Genomic DNA, 14,441 nt, shown 5'->3' with positions numbered 1-14,441 from the left:
GATTTTTAGCCAGTCTAAAAGCATGGCCCTATGGCAATGTCAGTCTGTCTGTCCAACACTTTGGTCCAGACTAAAATATATCACCATCTATTGGAGGGATTTCCATGATATTGTGTACAGATGTTAACGGTCCCCAGGGGATAGATTCTACTAAATCTGGTAATCTTCTGACTTTTCCTTTAGTATCATCAGCAGGCTGATGTTTGAGGTTTTGGCTGAAATGCCTCAATAACTACTGAATTTCCTTGAAATCTGGTCCACACATTCCTTCCCCCCCAACCGCCAGAATAAATGTTGGCGATGTGTGTTCTGGAAACCACAGATATGATACTTCCTCATATTGCAACTTTACATTTCTTTAGGTTCAATTTTCAATTTTATGTTGTGACAACGCTGTGCTTTTTGACTGATTAGGATGAGGAACAAAAGCCACTTGGTAAGTGTAGGGAAAATATCAGGTTTTGGACTATTGTCTTGAGGTCCAGTGGTTTCACACTTACAAATATTGAAACGTTGCCGTCTTCCCTGTGATAACACCACCATCCCGCCCGAGTCTTGATGTGAAAGTGGCAACATGTAGAAAGATGAACGGATCAGTGGTTTCCATAAACCTTCACATTTTATCCTGGCAACTAGGCTGTAATTTAAGTGACTCCTTAACGTTTCATCTAATACTACCATCAGGTCAATATTTCACTCTGTCCAGTACTTTTGTTATAACGACATTTATGCAGAACTAATAATATTTCCATCAGCATCAGCTGTACTTTGCATCAAGTGTTTATTACAAGTAAATGTAAGCATGCTAACATGCTAAACTATGTTGTTGACCCCTCTTAATATTACAGTATACAGTACCTGCTAAAAATCAGCATATAAGCATTTATTGGCAACAGTGTCACAATATAGACTCATAAATCTGCTACCATGACTTAAGACTCTTTGTATTGTACAATAAGAAGTGCAAAGGTCAGAGTGTACAGCGGTACAAATTTAAGAGTGAAGCAAACCTCAATTTTTGGTGTAGATTTGTGTTTATAGTGCTCAACACTCCAGTAAACTACTGCAGTTGTCCCCACTCCTGTGCTGTATGTATGTCTGAGTGTGTATTTATGTGTGTGTATTTGGGTGAGTGTGAGTTTACCTAACTGGTCACAATCTCCACTAATCAGGCCGGGAATGTAAATGCAGGAAACACAGTCTGGAAATAAGGCGGCACTATAGGATCAGGCAATGCGATGGAAAGTCACTGGTTTGTTTTGTTGGGTTTTTGCTGAGAGCACATGTTCTCTGGCACCGAGTCCCACTGGGCTGCACCAGTGGGAGTCTCCAAGCTCTGCACACACACATATGCGCACACACATATGTGTGCACGCACGCACACGCACACACACACACACACACACACACACACACAAACAGGGGTGTTTTACAACTTGGTTGCCAGACATTCATGTTCATATGAACATGCAAATAGCAAACAATTATTTGAGACACAATCACGTAAGTCAACAAAATATATCTTACACACAAATGTTACTTACACAATAGACAAACGATTATTTTCATTAGGAATTAATCAGCTAGTTATCAATTAATAAATCTGTCTGCAAAATTGCAAATAATGCCACCAACAGTCCAAAACACAAAGATTTTCAATTCATAATCACGTAGGACAGAAAACAGTGAATTATCAGGCCTGAGTAGCGGAAAGTGGAGAAATTGTTTAAAAATTCTGTATAAATCAATTTCTAATCATCAAAATAGATGCCATAATTTTCGGTCACTTGACTCGTCTGCAAAACATTTCCGCTCTGTGTGACTTATGTGTGATAAACAGAAAAAAATATTTTAGAGTTAAAAATAATAAGGAGATCTGATAACAAATCGACTCGTGTATTTTTTTAATATATATTTTTAAAACAGTGATAAAGATGACGACAGCATGTGCTGAAACAGACTATCTGACAATAGAATAGAATAGAATGACAGACATTTCTCAGCAGTAAACTCAAAATGAAATAACTAGAAGAAAATGCTTAAAACTGAACGACACCTTAAATCTTTATACATGGTGAGTATAAACCAAACAAAACACTTTTAACTTACAGCAGCTACAGTCAATGGCTATATCAATAATGGATTAAAGAAAGTGGACGCTTGTAGTGATGAACATGCAGAATCTTTGCCCATCTCTGAAGATCACCTCAACTCCTGTTTTAGTGTCTTTCAGCTCTTTGCGTTGGCTTTATTGTCAGCAACTTTGCTGTTTTGGTTGAGTCTCATAAGAGCCTTTTTTTGCCACAGCAGGCCGCTGAATTCAGTGAGTAAGTACCCTTCCTGCTCAGCACAAAGTTTGCATCCACCTTAGAGCTACGATAACTAGTCAATTAATAAGCTAGTCGATTGCCAGAAGATAACTGACAAATATCATTAATAATATATAATTCACTGGGGTCGTTTTTTCAAGTCAAAAACAATCCAGAATTTTGTTGTTTTTAGCCCCACAAGTATGACAATGTTCTGCTTTTCTCTGTTCTATTATTATTTCATTAAAAACATTTCGATGAGTTTTTTTAATGGTAAAAAACAAGACTTTGGAAGATGCGACCTTGGTGTCTGAAATATAGCTTTAACGATTAATCCGTTCATCTAGAAAAGAACTGTCATAATAATCAATAATAAAATATTTGTTAGTCCCTGCCATTGTCTAGCTGGTAGCTGGTGACCACAGTGAAGCACCGAGCAGCTAAAAAGCCAATATATTTCCGTTGAGAGACGTTGGAGAGCTAGAAGGAAGTGTGAACACTGGACTATATTCATCAGGTGACCAGAAACACAATGTCAAATTAGTGCTCATATTACCTTGTTCCTGCTGGATCTGTACATACAGTGACAGTTCACAAGTTCGAAATGTCAACTTTATAAAGGTGATCCGTCAAGCTTGAATTTGTATGTTTTTTTCGCCATTCCCACAAACTCCACAGCTCAACCTCCTTATCTAATGGCATCCAGAGAGGACAGAGGGTCCATCACATAAGGCCCCAGATAATCCAACAGAGAGATCCATCAGACTGGCTGGAATCAATGGACAACACAGTCACACACACTGCACAGAGCTGTGGGTGCAGAGCGCTGTTGGTAGAAAAGGTGGGGAGGGGAGGCGGGGTGCAGAAAGTCTTTGTTCTACAAGGCTCATATCTGAGGCATTATTCGTTTCTCTCGTGCGAGCGGAGGAGGAATGATCACTATGTGGGATGAGCACAGCAAAAGAAAAAAAAAGAAAAAACCTCCTCCGCTGTGGAGAGGACCTGTCTCAGGGCAACTCCACACACACACACACACACACACACACACACACACACACACACTCTCGCAAACAAGGCTGCAACCTTCCCTGCTCGCTCACACACCTTTTTCATCCTTTTTTTTTTTGTTTTTTTTACCTCCACTCATTCACCCACACAAACATCCACCTCTAGGCCCATGCACATCCACCCACACATCAACCCCCCCACATATGGAAATGCTACTTCAGCGCAAACAATTCAGCCTTAGAGTTCATATTACAAATATAATTCATGTGTCTGGGAACAATAGTGAACCCAAAACCTTGTAAACAAAAAAGAGGACAAGACCTGGAAAAAACCCAAACTCCTCTGGCTGTCACACACTTCAGAGGAGGCTTTGACAGGTGTGTTTTTTACCCCCCCCCCCCCCCCCCACCCCGCCCCGCCCCCCGCGTCACACTGTCACTCTGCTCCATTCCACCTGTTGCCCCCTCTGGAAAACACACTCCTCTCAGCTGCCCTGCGGGACACCATAACACACACACATACACACATGCACGTCAGCACACACTCTCCCCGACAAGCCCCTGTGTAAGCCAACTCGAACCCTGACTGAAAGCTTTCGCTCATGCGCCGGCTTTTCGGCTCCGCAGCACAGAGAGGATCTGATGAAATATAAACACAAAGTCTTAAGTCTGAGCCCATTTTGTGAGGTTTGTTCTCTCGCTGTGTCCGTCACTAGATCTGAAAGCACACTGTAACTTCGGTTGAAATGAGAAGACAAGTGGCGCAAAGCAAAAATGCCAAAAATGTACCAGTTTCTGCTTCTCAAATGTGAACATTATTGTATTTTTCTTTTATTTCTGTGATTATAAATAGAGCATGCTTAGATTTTTTAGATTGTTGGTCACATAAAACTATGCACACCTTGGCTTTGGGAGCTAGTGACAGGCATTTTTAACTATATTCTGATTATTTATAGAACAAACAGTTCACCGAGAGTAATGGAAATAATCTCTCGCGGTACCTTTGAAGGTTATTTTGTTTTTTTCTTTGCTCTCTGACATATCTGAGCTGTGTAATCAGGTTAATCAGTCTGAAAATTGTAACAATTAACATTGCATTCCAGGGTCTAACACCAGGATATGGCAACATTTGGACATTTTTCTTACAGTTAATTCTAATCTAATTTTCTAATAGTGCTTTTGGAGACTCCTGCTTGAAGTATATAAAGACACCCAGCACAGATGTACAAAGAAGAGAAAGAAGAACCTGAGCTGTAGCTCTAACTTGCCACAACTGCTCTCTATTGCTGGACAGTACAAATTTTTAAAACGCATCATATTTTATACGCCGATAATATGTTTATTATGTCAGATCATAATCTTCAAAGTAAAATGTGGTTGAATTAAAAAGTACAATGCACACCTTTTAAAAATTGGTTCTTGCGTCTTCTGCCTGCTACTGCCTCTTATTCTTCTTCTACACCAGCAGATATCAGAGGAAACTATACTTTGATTTCACTTTATGTAACTTTCAGTTATTGTTATTAGTTATCTTGAACATTTTAAAAACATTTAGGTACATTATATAACATAAAAACAGCAAGAATCAGCTACAGTAGCCTCTCAAATCTCTCTGACCTGCTGAACTGACTGTCTTTACAAATTCAGACACTGTTTGGTGCCTTTGTTTTAAAATGTAGCGCAGATTGCAAAGTTGCAAAAATGCCACGCTGTATACTGAGAACATGTGTTCGATATGACACAGAAATACCAAGAATATTTCCATTTTATGTAATAATGTGGCCATAAGGAGTCATGAATTACTGGGTGTTTGGATGTTAATAACAACAATACAAATAAATCCTGGTCAGTGATGGAATGTAACTAAGTACATTTACTTGAGTACAATTTTGACACACTTGTACCTTAGTTGAGTATTTTCATTTTCTGCTACTTTCTGCTTCCACACGCAAACATCCTACTTTATACTTCACTACATTTATTTGACCACTTTAGCTACTAGTTACTTTGCGGATTGCATCAGTTGACCTTTAGTAAACAATATCAACATCCATGTAATAACAAGTTCCTAGTAGATTACTTTTACTACAGAAAAGTACTTCAGCACTTTTAATATCAGACTTCTTCCCAAGTGACTTTCACTTTTACAAAACTGATATTTTCACACAGTATTTGTTCTTTTACTCAAGTATGACTTTTGGGTACCGTCTTACAACAATGCATATAAGTAAATTAGATAATAACAGCATGAATCAGCTCCAGCTCAGTCAGCTACAAGATTATAATGCATCAAAAATAACAATATTAACTGAACAGTGGCCTCACATAATGACACAACTGACCACTTGCCTGCAAAATAAGTACTTATTTAACTAAAATACATTTTCCTGATATTATTTCACTTTCAATGCCAGGATTTGACTTGTAAAGGAGCACTTTCGCAGTGTGCTATTTCTACTTTTACTCTAGTAAAGCCTCTGAATACTTCTTAAAACACCGTTTACCTCGACTGGAGTTGAAAGCACAACACATTACTTGTGAGAGGGTGTCCTCACATGGCGGCGTGTTTACTTTTTACTGACTCATCTCAATGCTTCCTTCAACACTGCTGATAACACGCGCCGTTAAAAAACCATACAGGTGTTTAAATGATCTAGCGGACAAACAACAGCTGAGTCAAGCCGCGTCCAGTCTACTCACACTCGTTGAAAGCGGAGAGGGGGGGGGGAACAAAACGTCCTCTGAATGAATCGTGCGAGTTAATATATACACACTTTGAATGATCTCAGTGTCCCCGGGTGTAAAATTTTACCTGGACACACACACACACGCGCGCGCGCGTTTGCCTGCACGACTGTGATTGTTTATTCCCCCTCAATAACAAAAAGAAAAAAGAAAAGAAAAGAAACTGAAAAAAGTTCCGGCACAGGAAGTCAAACCACACACACACGCACACACACGCACACAACACACACACACTCCAGCGCTGGAATTAAAAGGGGAAAAAAAATGCCGGAATTTGAGCGGAGAAATGCGAGATATTTGAGGAATGTTATCTCCGACAGTGAGTGAGTGTGTGTGTGTGTGTGTGAGAGAAAGAGGGAGAGAGAGAGAGAGGGAGAAAGCGCACAGAAGTTCTGATTTCACATCCACAAAGGGAAAGTTTACGCACGCAGTTTAGATCCGAACAAGACTTTTTAAAAAGAAAGGGGAAACAAAACATATTATAAAACTCTTGTAGGATCTTACCTGGTGAGACTCTCTTATAAGCAGCCGGGCAGAGCAGCAGGCAGGTGGAGCAGTGTGATATTATTCTTAAGATGACTCTGTGATTTTTTTTTTTCTTTTTCTCTTTTGTTTTTTTTTTTCTGTGCGTTTTCTGCTGCCTCGTCTCCTTCCTGGAGCTCCGTTTGTTTGAAGCGAGAGGAGGGCAGGAATTTCAGGAATTAGCCGTGGTATGACATGAAGCCTGGAAAAAGCCAGTGAAAAAGACCACGGGAGGGAAGGAGGGGAGGTGAGGGGAGGGGAGAAGGAGAGGAGGCAGGTCTGACCGGTCAATGCGTAATGACGAGGGGGTGGAGAGGAGGGAGGAGGAGGAGGAGGAGGGAGGAAGGCTCCGAAAAGGAAAGGAAAGCAAAGGGAAAGGGTGGGGGGATGGAGGGGGGGAGTAGCCCAAAGGAAATATCATCAAGAATAAAAAGAAAATACTGGAACAGACGGAGGAAACTGTCGCTGACCTCAGGAGGAGGCACAAACACATGACTACACTGTCATGTTACTGTGTGGCAATAATATAAAAATCTGTCTTTTTTTTCTTGTGTGAATAAAGTTTATTCAACTTTATATCTTGGTTTGAAGTGAACAAATATCCAACATTGCCCCCAATGAGAACTGAATTAGACAGTTAACGGTGCAATAAGTGAGAACTGGCCCCCTGTTAAAGTAATACTCAAAGCTCAGAATTCCCCCAATACAGTTAAATGCACGTATTGACGTTAATGAAAGTTAACTGGGCTATCACTTCAATGCTGTGTGTGTTTTTGAATCCTCGTATTCTGTTCATACTCTTAAATTCTTGTCCTTTTTTTGCAAAATGTGATTTGCATGTGTTGTGTAAGCTGAATTCCCCTTATTACCAATAAAGCATCTCTCTATCTATCTAAGCAGTGTGCAGCATATCACCAAAGCTACCGCTTCTGCTTTCCGATAGCTACTAAGCTCAGCTAGCCGTGCAGCTAGAGTCCTGACTATGAGCGTGGAGCACATAGAATCAGGACCAGCTTGGGCTAGCTGGTTAGCATGCTATGCAAGCTCTGCAACATCGTAGACCTCAGAATGTTAAAACTGTAATTCCTTCATATTTTGTTGATGGTTAAAGTGAAGTTTTTCAATGTGTTTTTGACCCAAATTCTAACCTTTAATGTACAAAACTGTAGGAGATGGGAGATAAAAAATAAAGTAAAGTTTTTAAGCAACCAGCTGGCCCCGACCACCGTTGTCGTACAAAAGTTTCTGTGCTAGCAGTGTCAACAACAACACTGCATTCAGGGGGTGTTGGAATGGATGGGAAAATGTTTTCTGACTAGAAAAATTAATGTCAGCACCTCCTCAATTGGATCAACAACTCCGAAAGTCAGAGAAATGCACGGTTCAAGAGTTGCTGAGTTCAGTTGTCATATGATACTGAAACAAGGGCAGATCAAAGCGAACATTGAGTTGACTGTAAGAAACTTATAAAGCTCATGACTTGTAAATCAAGTTTTGGCTCACATGTAATCTGTAATGTATTTTTTTAGGTTGTAACCATCAGTTGCTGTCCATGTAGAGTGACCTAAAGTAACTTCTTTTCCGCATCCATGGGTCTACCGAATGAGCAAACCAAAATCGGAGGAGCAATTTACCAGTTTGTGAAGTGGGAACATCCGAGTATCAGGTCAGTGCAGCAAATTTCCAGTTGTTACCTTCCAGTCCGACCCGCTAGCTGCACACCTACCTGAGCTAACTGGCTGATGGCAGCTACAATTAGAAGCAGTTTGTAGTTAATGTGGTGATATGCTCCCCATATTTGTTTTTTTAATTTTACAAGTGGCCAATTCTTATGGTAGACCTACGTTAGAACAGACTGGCACACATTTCATGTCACAGCTTCTGTTTTTATAAACTATTTATCCCCTCACATCATATGATAATAATATGATAAAGAAATTGATTAAATCACTTTTAATACCTCTTTAATTTAAGTAGTAACTTTGATAATAACACTTGTAACAGAAGAAGATATATTGAGCTGTAGAAAACCCTAATAAGTTGAATAAAACAAAAATGTTAACAATTTGAGGGAAAATGCAAACTGTGACAGTTTCGTCTTTCACCTCCTCTGCTTATATTCTCACATAAGCAGACAAAAGCAATACTAATGTTGGATTTGGGCATGTTGTGAGAGTCCTCAAAGGCCCGCGGGCTGAATTGTCTGAGATGTGATTCTGAACTTCGGACTCTGCAGGAAACACATGCAAGACAACATGAACTGGGTAACAGAGTCCTCCAGTGGATACTGTGGGTATGACGGACTCAAACAGTGACACCACACACTGTTCTCCGGGTAATGTGATGTTGACTCGTAACATATAAGTGATACAAATTAGTAGTCATTGTTCTTGTGGAGATGGAAAGAACCAGGCTGGACAGTACAGAGCAGCCTGCTGTGCTGTTCTTTCCATTTCTTTATGCCTGATTTAACTGTACTTGTAGGAGGTCGTTGTATCTCCTGAATTGTTTGTCAATCATCTTATCTCTGAGTTGCTTCATGTGTTCTCTTGTCTTCATGGTGCCAGTTCAATCACTCTGACTCTCCTAAAGCTTGACCTTTGCAGATAAAAGTGTGTTAAGAGTCAATTACAATCCTTCTGCTACACACAGCTGATCAGCCATTTCACTGGTTATGTGACTCTACAGAAACTGTCTGCACCAGTGTTGGTTTATGTGCATCACATTAAAGGGGATGAATTATTTGGCAAACATGTACTTTATAGTTACAATTAATCTACAAGTTAAACCACTACACAGCTTAAAATTTAGACAGGATGTGTTAACAGCGCCCTCTGGAGCTAGATGGAACTCAAACATTACTAATTGACATCACCTCTGTCATGAAAAGAAACATTTACTCAAGTACTGTACTTGAGTACAAATTTGAATTAATCTTACTATGCTTGAGTATTTCCATTTTATGTTGCTTTACACTTTTTACTCCACTACACATATGTGATGATATTAGTTGCTAGTTATTTTTGCAGATTCAGAGTGATAATACATAATAAAATATAGTCAACAAATAAATTATGATGTATTATAATAAATTAAGTTGAGACATCATTAATCCCTTTGTGAAATGCACGAGCAACCTGACAGTATATATTGTGAAAATAACAATTCAATAATATGGTAAACATTATTCTGAAATTCATGAGTTCTTTTAACCATTGCATATTAAAGTATATTGTAATGCAAACATAATTATTTTTGTGTGATGAAACACTTCACAGTTTCAGCAAGTGTAATTAAAAATATGCTAAAAAAAATGTAAATGTAAACAAGAAGTAAACTTACTGTAGCTCAGCAACAGCAAAAGTTACTCACTTTAAATACACATATTTACAATATTGTATGAAATAATGAGTCAGTGTCTAATTCAAAAATTCAAATCACTTTATTCATAAAGTTTCATTGTACTCTTAATCACGTTTAAGACAAACCTAGTTGCTTCTGTGAGCACATTGATACTGATTGGCCTAAGATACACATCCTTTCTTCGACCTCAAGTTCATCCACACTTTACTCAAACCAAAGTGAGAGCTGTATTCACGCTGATTTCCTTTTGGTGCTCATTCCTTTTTCCAACAAAAGTTCATTTAGCTAAAACAGTGGTACATTTACCCAACAACCCAAACACTAGACTCTGTTAAATAAAGCCTATCACAAACTACAGGAGATTTGTTTTGCACTCATTTAACAGAAAAAAAAAAAAAAAAGAGATTAAGTTGTCTAAACAGAATATAAATTAACTGAAAAGCCTCCTGCTGTTGAAGAAGTTGTACTATGGTATTTAATAAAGCTTCTATAGAAAATACTTGGAATGTATAGGAAAGTATTGTACAAAACAGGGCCTTCAGTGACGCTCCTTCTTTACAGGTTTATAGGTAAAGTCAGTGAAGGAGCCATAACACTGTTCCTAAAAACATTTACACTGTGCTGTGCTATACAGTAAAAAGCTGCAGGGATTGACTGTAATCTGGGAAAGAAGTCGGAGACACTGTTAGACATCGCTTTATCATGCTGGAGGGTGTTTTGGTCCGAGCTGAGTGAACCCTTCACAACACTAATGGAATGACTGGTTAAAGAAGCTGAATATAAAAATCTAACCTTCCCCCAGATTCACTCATGTTCACATACTGTGAGTTCAGTTCACTTCTCGAGTCCTCCGTTCCCGTTTGAGCTAAAGACGCCTCTCCGTCTCTATGTTCTCCACATCCGGGGAGCGCATCTTCCTCCTCCTTTTACCGCACACCTCCATGCTTTTGTCCTACTTTCGCAGATGACGTCCTCACTCCAAGCATCATTTCTTGGAAAGGAATTTCATCTTGTTTCCTGAAAAGAGCAACAGGTGTGAATCACCATCCCAAACTCTTACTTGAGGCATTTTTTGTATTGTACTTGCAGTATTTGTAGTCCAATAACTGGTTGATCATTTGATTGAGGCTGTATAATAAATCTCACCTAGACCCTTGAGGAACTTGTTGACTCCTCGCTGCTCGCTCCCTGGTAGCGAGTCAAGATATTCCTGTGCTCTCACCTCAAACAGACCTGAAAAATAAAAGAGCAAGTCAAATACTGCAAGTGAAATGTTTTAAAGATACCCATTACACCTACATTTTCCTTAATTTATTTTTCTCTTTCTTATCGTTCTTATAAGTCCCATCAATATTGAGATATAATATTCAAGGGAAACCGAAACACATAACAAACTGTGGCCACATTATTGAGCTTTGTAACAGCAGCTGACAAAAAAGAAAAATCTGGAGCTTTTGACCGTATTACACAGTCCTCATAATCATACTAAATTACCATGTGGAGTTTGAGACCTCGAGTTGATGGATTTAAAATACCTTCACATTTTTTATCTAAACATCTACAGTTCCAGGAAATCTAAGCAAAATTCAACTGCTGATTGAGACCACGTGATAAGGTCTTACAAGTCATCAACATTCCTTCCAGAGTTATGGGCCAGCTTTAAAGTAATATTCTTTCTTCTATTATAAAATATTTACTTTGCAAAAATATACATTGAATTTCAATAAAACTTTGATATGAGCAAAAAAGGCACGTTTTTTCACATGCACATACAGTAGGTATGTAGTAGGCACTTCTCCTTTAATGGTTCGAAACTCTACCCGACTCTTCTCTCTGTAACCAAATCTCAGTACCTTTGAGGCCCTGCCTGCGCAGCTCCCTCTCCTGGATGAAGCCGGTGAACATCTGCGTTTCCATGAAAACCTCCAAGAATCTCCTCAAGCTCTTGGAAGTGACCGCTTTGCGAAAGGGGTCGCGCTGAAAGGACGAGCTGGAGGATGAGGAGGAGGAAGACGAGGGGCTGGGCAAGGTGGGGGAGGAGACGGACTCGTCCTCCCGCTCTGCTCCACCCATGAAGAGGGAGTAGTGACCCACCATCTCCACGAAGAAACGCACAAAGGCCTCTGACACCACCGTGCTGAGGGAGCTTGAGTCTGGGTGGAGGTAGACGAGTGAAAACCGAGGACAAGAAAAAAAATAGAGAAGATTAAATCACAGGATATTGATATATTCTTAAATATATATAACGCCGGTGGATATTTGCTATAAATTTCCAATTTTGGTTAAAAAGTTTCACTTTAATATTGGGCGCGCTAAAGGATGCATCAGTGATTAAAAACAACCTCCTAACAGCTGCATAAGGTAGCGACACTGAACTCTGTTGTCTAAAAAATGGCTGTTGTCTCGTGGCCACACCAAGCAGTGATGTGATGTTGCATTATAGTGTACTTCTACATTATGTATGTTTGGAGTGTGACATTTGCAAAATACCTACATACCAGAAACATTTCTAGTATGATTTCCATCACTGTTAAATGTTCCTTTTATATATGCTCGTATAGTAGCTATCCAGTCACATGGAGAAGTCCTGGAAAATGATTAAACTTCCCAAAAAGGATCAGAGGTGCCATGGAATGTTTTAATGTGCCACAAAACTATTATCCAGTCACATATGATTACTTTTAGGTGGCTCAATTGTCTTAAATGTGTTTTTATTTAATGCAGCCTGACATCAGCGATCTGGTTGGGGATGATGGAGAGTTAAACTTAGAAGGTAGAAGTTTTGTTTGGCAATCTTCTGAACACGCTGTAATGATACATAACCCAGGTCTTTAAGACAACTGACAAAGGCAAGTTATTTAAAAAAAAATCAATAACAATTGATCATATAATCTGTCAATTAAGTGTCTGTTACTTCTGATATTATGTTATTATGCTGTATAAATAGAGTACATCATAAAGCTGTAATAACTGTGCTGAGTCACCATTGGGCAGATCTCCTTTCTCACAGGCCAGCTCCCTCCTCTTGTCCAGCACGTGCTCAAGAGCCGCCTGCAGCTTGTGGGGAAGAATGGAGTCCTCATCATCCAGCTGTGAAGGGAAGCACACAGATGTAAATAGAGTCAACACACTGCAGTGAATAAACACACTGTATTCACAAGACATCTGGCGGAGTCACAACATGTGTAGCAGACAGATTTTTCGCTGTGGTCTCTACCTGTCGTAGGAAGCGGCTGTTGCAGAGGTCGACCACCAGGACCTGAGGGAAGGGCAGAGGAGAGTGATGTAATTTCCTGGAGCTATTGTTCAGAGTCAAAGAAGGGTCACGGGTACATAATAAACTCGTCTCACCTCTTCGATGGGCAGCTCTTTGAGTCGAGGCAGGGAGCTTGAGAGGAGGCCCACTATAAAGGGTGTAGGGGTGCAGACAATATCCAACATGGAGGGCGGGAGCACGGGGATGTACGTATGCTGCCAGGTGAAGGGGTAGAGTAGAGCCACGACTGCGTGACAACACTGAGACAATGTGCTGCAGAAAGAGAGAAAGAAAATGTCAAACATGGTTGATTACTGATTTTTGATGGGACAGTTTGGTAGAGTAGAAGACATTAGACTCCAAGAAAACATAAGGAAAGCCTTAACAAAAAGCCCCACAGATACTTATCAGGACTACAAAAAACTCACCATGTCCTCGCCTTGAATTGATTTGGGGGAGTTTAAAAACAATTTGGTTTCTGTGCATCAATTTGTAATTATAAGTGATTTTTGGTGCGCCATCTCAGCCAGCTCTCCCTTAAAAAAAGGGGTTTTAATCTCAATGGACTTTCTGGTTAAATAAAAGTTAAATATATAAACAAAAATAAATTATCATATACCTGTGTTTACTGACAAAATGTTCCAGAGCAATGTAGTAATATCCCTTATATAATCATGTGTTGAGCGTGACTGATACATCTGATGGCGATATTATCTGGGTCTGATTACCACGTTTGAAGGATCACTACAAAATATGTTTGAATATCAGCCAATATATTGATATCAGAATTTTTTACTCCCCAATATTGGTATCGGCAGCAGCACCAAAAACGAGGTTTCAGTCAGGCTCTACCTGTGATTCTATATACGTCCCTTTTCAATACATCACATCAGGTCACATAATGTATCAGTAGTTACCGCTGCCTCACTTGGTCCCTAAGTTCCCCATAATGACTTTCTACAACAGTGAACTTTGCAACACACAGGTCAAAAAAGTTGCAATATTTGACCAAGTATCTCAGTGTAACTAAAAGAGAGAGGAAAATACAGCACAAAATCTTCCACAAAGCAAAGTGTATCCCTAAAAGCTGGCTCTTATGGCTGTATATATAGTCTCATCTCTGCCACAAGAGGGTGCTAATCAACTCCTCAAGGACGTCACGTCTCCCGCCACACGTTTCTTAATTTGGAACATAATGCTAAAAGTTCATTCCTGTTGCTGCAACAATCCCGCTGTTAC

General features: G+C 39.6%; 2 protein-coding genes across 5 annotated transcripts in view; both read right to left on the bottom strand.

Moving 5' to 3' along the window:
* The window catches only part of tead4 (TEA domain transcription factor 4), a 43,060-nt gene extending 36,222 nt beyond the window's left edge, over window positions 1-6,838 (bottom strand). Inside the window, exon 1 of one of the 3 annotated variants that reach the window (XM_030424579.1) lies at window positions 6,566-6,838. The gene's annotated coding sequence lies outside the window, so the exon portion shown is untranslated. The remainder of the gene's footprint in view (window positions 1-6,565) is intronic. The other 2 variants (XM_030424577.1, XM_030424580.1) reach the window with 2 other exon arrangements.
* A 3,163-nt stretch (window positions 6,839-10,001) lies between these two features.
* The window catches only part of si:dkey-82f1.1 (DENN domain-containing protein 2A), a 38,091-nt gene continuing 33,651 nt past the window's right edge, over window positions 10,002-14,441 (bottom strand). For both annotated transcript variants that reach the window (XM_030426672.1, XM_030426673.1), the window contains 6 exons: window positions 13,298-13,475; window positions 13,164-13,205; window positions 12,931-13,036; window positions 11,800-12,099; window positions 11,093-11,179; window positions 10,002-10,963 (listed from right to left, as the gene is read on the bottom strand). In XM_030426672.1, the coding sequence (XP_030282532.1) occupies window positions 10,932-10,963; window positions 11,093-11,179; window positions 11,800-12,099; window positions 12,931-13,036; window positions 13,164-13,205; window positions 13,298-13,475 (745 nt within the window). In that variant the 3' untranslated portion in view covers window positions 10,002-10,931. The remainder of the gene's footprint in view (window positions 10,964-11,092; window positions 11,180-11,799; window positions 12,100-12,930; window positions 13,037-13,163; window positions 13,206-13,297; window positions 13,476-14,441) is intronic.

This window comes from Sparus aurata, chromosome 8 (assembly GCF_900880675.1).
Source record: "Sparus aurata chromosome 8, fSpaAur1.1, whole genome shotgun sequence".
NCBI classification, from domain to species: Eukaryota; Metazoa; Chordata; class Actinopteri; order Spariformes; family Sparidae; genus Sparus; species Sparus aurata.
This window is presented reverse-complemented; position numbering and strand designations above follow the sequence as displayed.